This window comes from Rhinolophus hipposideros (genome assembly GCF_964194185.1).
Source record: "Rhinolophus hipposideros genome assembly, chromosome: 2".
Classification (NCBI taxonomy): Eukaryota; Metazoa; Chordata; class Mammalia; order Chiroptera; family Rhinolophidae; genus Rhinolophus; species Rhinolophus hipposideros.
In genome coordinates, this window is record NC_138048.1 from 98,663,664 (window position 1) to 98,678,283 (window position 14,620).

The 14,620-nt window shown below is 34.0% G+C and overlaps 1 protein-coding gene across 1 annotated transcript; it reads left to right on the forward strand.

Moving 5' to 3' along the window:
- The first annotated feature begins 1,213 nt into the window (after positions 1-1,213).
- On the forward strand, positions 1,214-1,998 carry LOC308508026 (uncharacterized protein). The gene has a single exon (XM_081074190.1). It carries the CDS (start codon positions 1,665-1,667, stop codon positions 1,842-1,844), a length of 180 nt encoding a protein of 59 aa, XP_080930316.1. The 5' UTR covers positions 1,214-1,664; the 3' UTR covers positions 1,845-1,998.
- Positions 1,999-14,620: the final 12,622 nt, after the last annotated feature.

Below are 14,620 nucleotides of genomic sequence, written 5' to 3' on the forward strand. Positions count from 1 at the left end.
ACAGATAGATAGATAGATAGATATGAAGGTGGAGATAGATACAGATATAGGAACAGATACAGATATGGATACAGATACGTGTAAATATACTTTTTTCATATAAATGGTTTCTGTGTTTTGGGTACATAAAAAAATACTCACAAATGTATTTTTATTTAGTATTTCTTTTAGAGAGAAATATTGGGATTCAAGTACCTAGGCTATTCCAATTTTCTTCAGTTACTGACAAGAACGTTGTATAACTATTTAGAGTAATTTGCCAGTGAAGACATTTAGCCTTCAGTTTTCTTTCTGGAAATGATTTTTTAATTACAAATAAATTTTTCTCATTAGATATATGTTATTCAGATTTACTTGAGTAAGTTTTGGTAATTTGTGTGTATAGAAGAAATTTTCTATTTCATCTATGTTGCAGAATTTATTGGCATAACGTGTTTCATAACATCCACTTAAAATTTTTGGTTCCTCTACCATCTTAAAAGACATTATTTCTTTTATTCTTCACTTTGACAGTTTGTATAGTCTATCTGATACTTTTGATTGATCTGTTTAGAATTTATCAATTTGATTGATCGGTTCAAAGTGCCAATTTTGTGTATTATTGATTTTATCTACAGTTTGTCCATTTTCTATTGAGTTGATACCACTCTTGTCTTTATTTTTCTTTATTCATCTTACTTTATATTTGATTTTCTCTTCCTTTCTAGCTTTTCAAAGAAACTTAGAGCATTAATTTTTAAAATGTGCACTTTTTTCTAACGTAAATAAAAAATATAAATGTCCTTCTAATCACTTCTTCAGTTGTAAATCAGACATTTGGTATGATTATTTCCTTTATTAATCAATTTAAAATACATTCTAATTCCACATGTGATTCTTTTTGGATCCACATGTTATTTAAAGGGAGGTATTGCCCAGTGCAGGAAGACTCAGTTCTCAAGTATCTGAGACTCTCTGACTCCTCCAAAAGACATCCTGGCAGTAGGGAGATAGGTAGGAGTTCTTACCATGCCAAAACTCCACAAATAACACACAGCAGACAGGCTGGTAAAACTCCTTCTGCATTTTTGTGCAGCAATTACAGGGGTCTGTGGGACAACCAGTGGCACGAGATAAACCAAACAGACAACATAACATGACAACAATGCTGAAAATTATGAATCATAGCCCGTAAGATCCTTGTGTTAAACCTGAACAGACGGGGAGAGGAGAGGGAGAGATCCAGCGAGGCAGGGTTGGAACGAGTGGCTGGCACCCGGAAACCCCAAGAAGAGCGAGAGCGAGCAAGCGTAGGAAAGCGAGCGAACTAGAGGGAGTAGGGGAGACCGAGACGGACCGGTAGCCAGGCAGGCAGACGGACGCACGCCGGGACTGACAGACTGAGCAGGCGCTGGAGAACCTCGCACTGGTTCCTCCCGCCTTTCCCTTTGAAAGCCAGGATTTTGCCTTTTCCGTGGCGCCCGAGAGAGAATGCTGGACTCTGCCGACTTCAGCGCAAGCTAAGATTTCTCAGCTAGGGAAGAAAGATCAGCTCAATCCTGAAAAGGGGGGAAGCAGGCTCCCCTGTCCCCATCCCCGCTTCCCCCATACCAAACTCGGGCGCCAAACCCAAACCTTTCCCTAACCACCCGACTTCCTCCTCTCCTTTCTAGCATGGTGGCTGTATGGACAGTCTGACAGAACAGAGACTGACATCTCCCAATCTGCCGGCCCCCCACCTGGAACACTACAGTGTTCTGCATTGCACCATGACCCTGGATGTGCAAACTGTAGTCGTTTTTGCCGTGATTGTAGTCCTCCTGCTTGTCAATGTCATACTCATGTTTTTCCTGGGAACGCGCTGAATGGAGTCCAGCTACCTGAGCTGTTTCTAACTCTCGATTTGATTTCATCCAGAGAACCACCAAGCAAAAAAATCAAGAGAGACAGTCAGAGACAGGGAAAGAGAGGGAGAGAAAGCAAGCTTTCTTACTCAGGGGGGAAAACGTTTTGAGCTTCAACATGGCCTCGCTGTGATATGTATGACGTTGGTATATTATCTCTCCCTAAATCTTTTGTGATGTCTTTTAAGTATGCTGTGAGTGTAGTTGCTTATAGCTTGAGTAAAATTGTTGATAAATGCTTTCTATTTAAGTGTGAAAAAAAAAAAAAAAAAACCTGAACAGGGTGACTACTTGCTTTAAAAAAAGATTTATATAAGACCATGATGATCTTAATGTTCAAAATTTCTATCATACCATCATATGAAGAAACAAACATATAAAAAAAATGAAGCTTAAATGAAAAAAGATAATCAGCTGACACTAAGTGAATGAGATGTTCAAGTTATCTGACATAGATTTTAAAGTAGTCATCAAAAAAAAAGTTTCAATAACCAAATTCTCTTGAAATATTAGGTTGAAAGTAGAAGAAATACATAGATAGATAGACAGATAGATATATCTATATATAGGTAGGTATATATATATATATATATATATATATATATATATATCGATATAGATACATATAGATTATAGATATATTTCAAACAGATGCTATTAGAAAGCTGGAATGGATGTAATAATATCAGACTAAATAGATAAAATATACTTTAAAACAAAGAATGTTAATAGAGATAGAAAAAGACATTTTATAATGATGAAAAGGGCAATCTATCAGGAAGATATAACAATTTAAATCAATATGAACCTAACAAAAAAGCACCAAAATACACAAATCAAAAATTGACAGAATTGATAGCTGAGGAGACTGCAATATTCATAGTTGGAGGTTTCAATATTCCACTTTAATAATGGATGGAACTATATAGATTAAAATATAAATAAGTTTGAGAAACACTGTAAACCAACTAGATCTAACAGACTTCTAGAGAGCATTTAGCCCAACTACAAAAGAATACAAATTCCTCTCAAGTACACATATAGAATGTATTCCAAAATAATCATATAATAGGCCAAAAACAAGTTAATGAATTTAAAAGAATTGAAATCATACTTAATCCCATGTTTTTTCTGTCTTCAACTGCTAGAGGAAGACAAATCTCATAATTTTCTTCTCTAGATCCTTCCATAAATCATGCTTTGGGGTTGGGTGGGGGCAGTTTAACAATTTTTGCCAGCCTCACACTTTAATCTTTATTCATAAATAATTTGGTATGGAACATTGTTTATGTAAGGTACCACAAATTGTAAAATAAGTCACCAGTATATTAATACAGATTATTGATGTATATTTTATCATTGCTGATATTATTATTAATACTTAATACAAATAACAAATGGAGAGAATTAAGAGAAGTTATTATACACAGCTTTACTGAACATTACTCAGACTACCAGGATCAAGGATACACTTTGCAGCCTATATTTTGAATCAGATTTGTGTTTCCATGAGTATAGTCTACTCAAGCTACTGTCTTGTTAGGAAAGATGACAGATCCCTTTCCAAAAGGCAAGCAGAGACGGACCCCCTAAAAGTTTCACTAAAACAGACTTCAAATTCTATATCTTCTTGTAACAACATGAGAATGCTAGACAGGTAAGCTCCCTGTGCCGCTACAATGCAGAAGATGAGTTCAAGAACATATTGCCAATGAGTGAAAAGAAGCAGCAATAATATAAAATTTAGAAGCAAAAGTTACATCTGCCAAGAGGCAAATTTAAATATCAAGTCTCAAGAAAAAATGAAACAGTAACGAATTGAAATGGTGAGAAGAGGGACATTGCTTTGCCAATGACTCTAGTCAAGCTTTGAATACACTCAATATGAGGCTTTGATTAATTCAAGGTAGATAGTAGCCCTTGGATCTAGTTGAATATAACATTTTTCAAGCACTAGTTGAATATAACTATTCAACCATACATCTAAATTATCAACTATAAATAACCAAAGGGTGGTCAAACTCAAACACAAGTACACACACACACACACACACACACACACACACACAAAATCTAGATAAATAAATATACATGAAAATATTACCAGTGTGCAGGTTATCTTTAATGAAAAACAAATTTAGACAATTTTCCAAATGGTTAAGGTCATTTGTATTCAATCATATAAGAGTAACACAAGATCAAATGAATCTTTTTCTAAATTATTGGGAAATCAGGTAATTTCAATCAAAATAGTTCTGATGTTACATGGTAGTCTAAGATTTGGTTGTCATTGTTTGAACAGACAGCAACATGGTCATTATAAATAATGCAGGAAGTACACATAGTGCCTCATAAGAGAATGTCTTGAACAGAAGAGCAATCTAGAATTTCTCAGAAAAAGCCGTAAGACCAGTATCTTCCATAGCAGCATGGACGGTAAGAAGAATATCCATAGCCACCATAGCCATAGCCCAGGCCACCATAGCCATAGCCCAGGCCACCATAGTAGTTGTTGTAGAAGCGCATGGTGTCAGCAGACGAAGAACTCAGTTGAAGAGCAGAGTCGATTTCTAGAGTTTGATGATAAAATCTACACAGGGCCTTATATACCAACTGAGTGGTATGTGGGGCAAACCACAAGCACTGTTGGATTCATGTTCCAAACTGATTGAATTATAATCATCTGAAGAATTCCTCACAAACCATATATCCAAGATAATTTTGCTATGTGTTAGGATGCCTGTAATGAAATCATGTGCCTTTAATGAAAGATTCTTCTCCTACTTTGGTGGCTTGTTCATTTCAGATGTGAAATCTAAGCTATATTATTAGCTACCATGTGATCATATGACCCATACAAGTTTCACTTCTTGAAAATTCTTCTTTTCCTTTAATAATATACTTTTTTCTATCTATATATATGTACAGCCTTGAGAACAAAAATGTGGCTTCCAAGAGATAGGGAAGGATGGAAAGTTTGTGCAGAAGACATGGAGAAAACATAGTGAAGACATGACAGAGTTCAGTTGTAAATCATTGAATGATTAATGTTGCACGTTTGTTTGCAATTAACATACATATGCATCTATTATTTTGTATATGATCAAAAGCCATAGTAGAGTCCCTGAAATTTAAATCTATGGACCACAGTTATATAAAATAGAAAGATTTATCCTATTAGTAATTGCAGTTTAAAAATCTATTCTAAAACTATCAAATTAATTGACAACATGTACCTCCTGCTGTGACAAAACTAAATATGCACATCTGTGTAGTATTCATGCCCAAAATGTATAACCTCTTCTTTGTTATGAGAAAACAGAAAAACCCAAATTGAGGAACATACTACAAAACATTTCACTCTTTAAAATTGTCAGTCTATAAAAGTTAAAGAAAAAACTGTGAAACCATCACCAATTGGAGGACAATAATGAGATTAGACAACCAAATGCCAGGTGGGATCTTGGATTGAATCCTGGAATTTAAAAAAATAAAAACAAAAAGACACTAATGGAAAAAATGTGAAATCCAAATAAGATGTGTAGATTAGTTAAGAATGTTGTACAAGGTTAATTTACTAGTTTTGATCATTGTGCACTGTCTGTGGTTATGAACGATATTAACATAGGTGTCACTGGGTGAAGGGTATATGGGAAATGTTTAAATATTTTTGCAACACTTGGTAACAAAAATTATTTCAAAATGAAAAAGTTGGAAAGAAGAATTTTAAAATGACTTGACTCATTGAGTTGGACATGTATTGCATTTCAAAGTTTTAACAATATCTGTATGTTAGGCATTGTTATGAACACTGGGGATGGAGCAGTGAGCAGTACAAACAAGATCCCTATTGTAATGGAGCTTATATTCTAGATTGAGCAAGACAAGAAAAGCAGGCAGACATTTGAAAGCAAACATTAAAAGTGAATGAGATAATTTCTGATAGTGAAGTCTATTTAAATAATAAATCAAGTTGAGGTTAGGTAAATTTAGAGTACTTGTGAGAGGTTACTTCAGAATGGACGGTCTGGAAAAGCCTCTCAGAGAATTGAGGGAAGACAAGATTCTAGCCATTTCTGCTACAACTTTCAGAGGTTCACTAGCTCAAAGGCAAAGGCTTTAAGTTGAGAACAAACATACTACATTTGCAGAGCAGAAAGGCCATTGATTTCTGTGGGCTATAAAGAGATAAAGAGTGTTACAAGAAGCACTCTCAGATGTAACTGAGTCTATAATAGGGCAAACTATGAAAACTGTTCTTTCTAAGTTTTGGGTTGCCATATATAGCAAATAAAAGTGTTGGATACCCAGATAAATTTGGTTTTTAGATAAATAATATTTTGTATAAGCATATCCCAGGCATTATTTGGGAAATTCAGTATTCTGAAATTGAAACTTAACTGGGTACCCGGTATACTTTAGCAAACTTAATGTGGAAAGGCATGAAAAGATAAGACACTTGGAAGGTCCTGGTCTCATTTATGTCTTGCATGCTTCAAAATGTTGGGTGAAAAAATGGAAAGGATTCAGTGGTAAAAAGAATCATGAAGTTACTTTTCTTAAATTTTTGATGACCATTAACAATCTAAGGAGATGTCAAGTGATCATTTGGATATATAAAGATATAAAGAGATAGATAGATAGATAGATAGATAGATAGATAGATAGATAGATAGATAGATAGATAGATGATAGATAGATAGATAGATAGATAGATAGATAGATAGATAGATAGATAGATAGATAAACATAGATAACAGATGAGAGAGAGACAGGGAAAGAGACACAGAGAGAGAGACAGCGAGCGAGAGAGAGAGAGAGAGAGAGAGAGAGAGAGAGAGAGAGAGAGAGAGAGAGAAAAGAGGGAAGAGTTGGAAATCTGAATAGAGATTGTCTAAATTAATGTATCCAAAATTACCCATTTAAAGAGAATTTAAATAGAAACTATAAGGGGCACCCTCACACTTGAGAACAACATCTGAAAGAGAAAAATCACAGAAAAGGAGCAGCTGGTGATATTGGGATTAAATCAAATGGGTGTGATAGGATGTAGGTAAGGGTTGGAGAGGCTACAGAAGTGAAGAGATTGGTGAATCTGAATGCTATGCAGAGCCGTAGTAAAATGAAGAAGATTAAACATCTAGACTCCGCAAGACTATGCTGTTGGTGTTGGTACTAAAACTCCTGCAGGAGTTTTAGTAGAGAGGTGGGGACCAAAGTCCAAAAGGTGCAAGGAAAAGATGAAGAGAGAATAGAAAGCTACCATGGAAATACATGTGAGGTTTTGCAACACAACATAAAAAAAGAGAGGGACAATAGCTGGAGAAGATTGAAGGGACGAAGGTATTGTTTTTTTCTATTTTTGATTATGGAATGTACTTAAGAACGAAATATAGTTTAGAAAACTATAGCAGAAAAAAATTAAGGAATCTCATTGTGTGCAATGCTCTTGCTATCATTATTAGAAACAGCAACTGCATTCTTAAACAAATTAACTCCAGGAAGTAAAGCTATGAAGGTATTACCTTACAAGTGTTATTATTAGTTACACTGCATTCCACAAAATAATGTTTTTTATAGCTAAAAGACATTAAATGAATACTGGGGAAAAATACCCAAATTGATTATAGTTTTTGTTTGTTTGTTTGTTTTATTAATTGATCCAATTTAGTCATACCAATGTCAGGTGATATTCTAAGAAATTAGCCTAGAGAAAGACTTATCATGTTATTTAAATTAAAATTTTACTGCAAATTTATTCTAAGTTATTACTTCATTGATTATGCACTGTGATAGTTGAGGCTACTTTTATTTTCTCTATGGGAAATTTAAATATGATAAAGATATCCTCTAATTCTAATAGCTCACCCCAGTGAATGGTGACTAAAATATCACAGTAATGTATCTATTTTACAAAAATGAACCTAACAAAAGACACACATGGAAAGAACGCTCAAAATTATATATTGGATGAATAGTTGAATGTGTTTGATCAAATTCTTAGTAAGAAAACATTCTACTTCATTAAGAGGCATTTTTTGACTCATTAGGTTACTTATCAAGACAAGTGAATTGGTAAATTTAAAAAACTTTGTGTCTTCATTCTTATAATCTTCAGAGCAGAGTGGAATAAAATATAGGGTGTGCCCAACATCTCATACTCTGCCAAAGGTTATGAGTGGATACATAAAAACAGTATTTTGACTGAGAAATATTAGAATAACAGAAATCTATTGATTATATATTAATGTGTGAATGCCACCTCCCCACATTCATTTTCTTAAAGATACAAAAGTATGTCTTATTCTCTAACATAGAACTATTCTCACATTTCTGGTGATTAGGATTCATACAGCAATTTGAATAAAGACAATAAAAATGCGGGGCTATGCAAGAGAACTCAGGGTGATTGGTTACAAAGAATACTGATTGGATATCTTGATAAAGAAACAGATCTCTGTTTAATACCTTGATAAACATAAATATATGCTGTCAAGCCTATTGAATAGTTATGTAGAATAAAATCCTAATATTAAGGAGATAGTTAATCCTAATATTAACTATACTCAATTTAGAGAAAAAGTGGAAAAATTGGAATCCAAGGAATAACTTCTTTTCCAGTACTTCAGTAGAAATTGAACATAAATGAGAATTCGACTCATTAATACAAATAGAAAAGTATAATGCATTTTGCTCTGACTTAGTTTTTTGGAAATTTTAGTTAATTGGATTATTATCAACATCATGGAGATGAAAGATGCACTATGGTATCAGAATAGCAAAGGAACTGAATCCCTGAAGGAGATAATTAATTTGGATCAAGAGCAGTAAAACTCATGAGTCAAAAGAAGTGTTTATTCTTGTAAAATAATTTTTTTTCAAATTAGTGAAATTAACTGGGGCAAAAAGTAAATAAGATTGAGACTACCAAACATGTTCTTTCTTGATATAAAGATGGCTATAGGAGGTTAAAACAAAAATCTAATTAGGGGCAGGACTGTGTACATGCGAGTATGTGAGTGTCTCTTCACCTTCTAGTGCTCAATGGGATAAGCGGAGGCCAAAACCAGAGGCCAAAGCCACAAGCCTCCTGAGTACCTCAGACTCTTTCTTATGATGGAAGACAACAAACTAATTAGATTAGTCATAAGAATAGCCAACTTCATGACACGTGGTGGGTTCCCACCACACTGAGGGCCATATAAAAGGCCCTCTGCAGGGAGAAGTGTCCAGACTGAAGTCACCTACACCCCTTCTCTACCCAAGAACAACCTCAACAACCAACACCATGTACGGCTACTACGGAAACTACTATGGGGGCCTCGGCTATGGCTGTGGCTACGGAGGCCTGGGCTGTGGCTACGGCTCTTGCTGTGGCTGTGGCTTCCGCAGACTGGGCTGCGGCTATGGCTGTGGCTATGGATATGGCTCCCGCTCTCTCTGTGGCTGTGGCTATGGATATGGCTCTGGCTTTGGCTCTGGTTTTGGCTACTATTGAGGATGCCATGGGAGACTCTCATCCTCTGTGCCTGGACTTCCAGATTCAAGAATTCTCAACTCATGTGCCCGATGCCTGTCCATTGGGTGATATTATCTTGCTTGATTTATGTCAAGTATGGCCTGCTGTTGACCTTCATTCTAACCTAAAAATTCCCTAAATTTACCTCATTAATTGGGATAAGGTGAATTCACCTGTAACCCCACATTTCCAGTTTCATCAGGAGATGATGTCACAGTAACTGCCTTAATAAGATTTTCATGCTGGACTTTGTTTCTCTGCTGCCCTAATAAACTAGCTTAATCCACACAGCAACCTGCATTTTTATTTGTCATTTAATGTCTCAAGTTTCTGACTGATACGTTTTTATTTTGCACGAAAGGCAACACTTCTCTCCTGGGGTGGGGGGGTTATTTTACCTTAGTATTTCTGGGTCATCTTCTTGACCAATTCCATTGTCAACTGTCTTAGAAAAGTAACATTTTTTTGTGTGTGTGTGAAACTTTAGTTTCCTCTTCTGATACTGAGGGAGTAATATTTGTTATGCTGGGTAATTCTCAACAATAAATGCCGTATTACTTGTAAATTAAGTGTTGTGTGGTGCATGGTGAATATTGAAAAAAAAATAACTTGCCCAATTTTCATATTCTTCTATTTCTTAAAATAAATGAATGTTGTAACATCTTTCCCTATAGCTATCCCTTTTAAAAAAATATTTTAACAAAAGAAACATCCTAAGGAATATTTTTACAATCTATTTACTTTGTAAAGTAGTAGATTGTTAAACTATTTGGCTTAAAGGATGGGCCGTATAATTAGATGGAACATTTCAGGTATAGACAAAAGTCAAGGTCACACGCTACAGACACCAAGGAGTTGCTTAGGTCTGTGGTCTCAGCTGAGTCTCAGCTGAGAAAAGACCTACCACCAGTTCACATACTTGGCAGAATTCAGTTCCTTGTGCATAACTGACGTGCTCAACACTGACTGTTGCCTGGAGTCCCTTGCAGGAAGTATTTAGCTAAAGGCTACCTTCATCTCCAAGAGGCTGTCTAGTTAAAGTTCCTTGTCATGTGGGTTCCCAAATATGCTTGCTTGTTTTCCTAAAGCCAGGAATGAAGAGTCTTCAGCAAGATGGGTAGTACAATCACATATAATTTTATGTAAAAATCATATACTCACAACTATACATATATTTCATTACCTTTGCCATGTTCTATGTCAAGAGTCAGAAGTCTTGCCCACACTCAAGAGGAAGGGGTCACACAAGGCATTGACATCAAGAGGCAGAAATCATGCAAGCACCTTCAAAGTATGTCCACCACTGATATCAATGCTATGCCTCCCTCCTGATAACAATTAGGAAGTTTGCCTGCATTTACAGGGTGCTGAAACAATTTAGAGCACATATGAATTATCTTGGCTGTGAAAATTTGATAGAACTTTCCTGAGAAATTATCTGGACCTGGAGTATTTTGTGAGGAATCTCCTTAATAATTTTCTTTGTTCTAAGGAAATCAGCCTCTTTATAACTTCTAAATGTAATGGTCTGAATTTTGGTAATCTGTATTTCCCTAGGAAATTATGCATTGCATCTAGGTTTTCAAATTTATATCCATAATGATCTGCTTAGTAGACTTATATAATTTTTAAAACTTCTTGTTCTCATGTCTATTTCTCTTCTTTATTTCTTATTTTCTATATGCCTTCTCTTTTTCTTCTTTGATTAAATTAGCAAATGATTTATACATGCAATCTCTTCAAATACCAGCATTTTGAATTACTAAATAGCATTTTGAATTATTAAAGTGTTCTTTTGTTTCGTTTTGTTTTCTTTTGTTTTTCTGGTCTCTACTTCATTAATTTTTGCAAGTCTGTTAATTTCTCCTTGCATTTGTTTTGGTTTACTTAGTTGTTCTTTATGAAGTTTTTCTTAGCTGGGATAATAAGTTATTTGTGATATTTCCTCCATTTGCCATGATAAAAATACATAGCCCTATGAATATTCTCTAAGTACTGCTTTAGACATTTTAACAGATTCTGTTAAGCACTTTTTTTATTATCATCATTTAATTTGAAATCCTATCATTTCAGAATATATTTTCTTTTTCACCTGAGAGATTTTAACCAAAAATTTACTTTTCAGGCCAAGGGGATTGTTTGTTCTTTGTTTTGTTAGCAGTTTCTGGATTGTTGCATAGCAATCACAGCGTGTTCTGTTGAGTATTTCGACTTTAATCATTTACTAATTTTTTAGTAACTTTATTTATAATCAATTTTTGTATATTTTCTGTGGAAGTTTGCAAAGAAGATTTACTCCCTACTATCAGTGTAGAAGTCGATATCCATAATGGCTACCTTATTAATTACACTGTTTAAGTATTCTCTAGCCTTTACCTTTTCTACTTGATCTGTTTTCTCTGAGAGTAGTATATTAAAGTTGCCCACCCTTAGTGTGTTTCTATTTATGTCTCTATAGAAGATAGAGAGATGACAGATAGATAGATGATAGATAGATAGATAGATAGATAGATGATAGATAGATAGATAGATAGATAATGAAGGTGGAGATAGATACAGATATAGGTACAGATACAGATATGGATACAGATACATATACATATCCTTTTTTCATATAGAGGGTTTCTGTGTTTGGGTACATAAATAAAATACTCACAAGTGTATTTTTATTTAGTATTTCTTTTAGAGAGAAATATTGGGATTCAAGCACCTAGGCTATTCCAATTTTCTTCAGTTACTCACAAGAACGTTGTATAACTATTTAGTGCAATCTGCCAGTGAAGACATTTAGCCTTCAGTTTTCTTTCTGGAAATGATTTTTTAATTATAAATACATTTTCTTCATTAGATATATGTTATTCAGATTTACTTGAGTAAGTTTTGGTAATTTGTGTGTATAGAAGAAATTTTCTATTTCATCTATGTTGCAGAATTTATTGGCATAACATGTTTCATAACATCCACTTAAAATTTTTGGTTCCTCTACCATCTTAAAAGACATTGTTTCTTTTATTCTTCATATTGACAGTTTGTATACTCTCTCTAATACTTTTGATCTGTTTAGAATTTATCAATTTGATTGATCAGTTCAAAGTGCCAATTTTGTGTATTATTGATTTTATCTACAGTTTGTCCATATTCTATTGAGTTGATACCACTCTTGTCTTTATTTTTCTTTATTTATCTTACTTTATATTTGATTTTCTCTTCCTTTCCAGCTTTTTAAAGAAGCTTAGAGCATTGATTTTTACAATATACCTTTTTTCTAACATAATTAAAACTGTAAATTTCTTTCTCATCACTTCTTCAGTTGTAAGTCAGACATTTGGTATGATTATTTCCTTTATTAATCAATTTAAAATACATTCTAATTCCACATGTGATTCTTTTTGGATCCACATGTTATTTAAAGGGAGGTATTGCCCAGTGCAGGAAGACTCAGTTCTCAAGTATCTGAGACTCTCTGACTCCTCCAAAAGACATCCTGGCAGTAAGGGAGATAGGTTGGAGTTCTTACCATGCCAATACTCCACAAACAACACACAGCAGACAGGCTGATAAAACTCCTTCTGCATTTTTGTGCAGCAATTACAGGGGTCAGTGGGACAAACAGTGCACGAGATAAACCAAACAAACAAAATAACATGACAACAATGCTGAAAATTATGAATCATAGCCCATAAGGTCCTTGTGTTAAACCTGAACAGGGTGACTACTTACTTTAAAAAAAGACTTAAATAAGAGCATGATGCTCTTAATGTTCAAAATTTCTATCATACCATCATATGAAGAAACAAACAGATAAAAAATGAAGCTTAAATGAAAAAAGATAATCAGCTGACACTAAGTGAATGAGATGTTCAAGTTATCTGACATAGATTTTAAAGTAGTCATCAAAAAATGTTTCAATAACCAAATTCTCTTGAAATATTAGGTTGAAAGTAGAAGTATATATATATATATATATATATATATATATATATATATATATATATATATATATAGAGAGAGAGAGAGAGAGAGAGAGAGAGAGAGATGATAGATAGCTAGATAGATAGATAGGGATATAGATATTGATAGATGTAGATATAGATGATATAGATAGACAGATCTATATATCTATTTATATATATTGATAGAGAGATATATAGATCTATAGATAGATATGGACATATTTCAAACAAATGCTATAGAAAGCTGGAATGGGTATAATAATATCAGATTAAAGTGGCAAAATAAACTTTAAAACAAATCATTTTAATACAGATAGAGAGAGGCATTTTATAATGATGAAAAGGGCAATCTATCAGGAAGATATAACAATTTAAATCTATTTAGTGCAATATGTACCTAAGCACCAAAATACACAAATCAAAAGTTGACAGAATAGAAAGCAGAGGAGACTGCAATATTCATAGTTGGAGGTTTCAATATCCCACTTTGATAATAGATGGAACAACTATATAGATTAAAATATAAATAGACTTGAGAAACGCTGTAAACCAACTAGATCTAACAGACTTCTAGAGAGCATTTAGCCCAACTACAAAAGAATACAAATTCCTCTCAAGTACATATAGAATGTCTTCCAAAATAGATCATATAATAGGCCAAAAACAAGTTAATGAATTTAAAAGAATTGAAATCATACTTAATCCCATGTTTTTTCTGTCTTCAACTGCTAGAGGAAGACAAATCTCATAATTTTCTCTTCTAGATGCTTCCATAAAACATGCTTTGGGGTTGGGTGGGGGCAGTTTAACAATTTTTGTCAGCCTCACACTTTAATCTTTATCCATAAATAATTTGGTATGGAACATTGTTTATGTAAGGTACCACAAATTGTAAAATAAGTCACCAGTATATTAATACAGATTATTGATGTATATTTTATCATTGCTGATATTATTATTAATACTTAATACAGATAACAAATAGAGAGAATTAAGAGAAGATATTATACACAGCTTTACTGAACATTACTCAGACTACCAGGATCAAGGATACACTTTGCAGCCTATATTTTGAATCAGATTTGTGTTTCCATGAGTATAGTCTACTCAAGCTACTGTCTTGTTAGGAAAGATGACAGATCTCTTTCCAAAAGGCAAGCAGAGACGGACCCCCTAAAAGTTTCACTAAAACAGACTTCAAATTCTATATCTTCCTGTAACAACATGAGAATGCTAGACAGGTAAGCTCCCTGTGCCGCTACAAT

What these genes read in the sequence shown, in the direction of transcription:
- LOC308508026 (XM_081074190.1), top strand. Translation starts at nt 1,665, where the DNA reads ATGGACAGTCTGACAGAACAGAGACTGACATCTCCCAATCTGCCGGCC.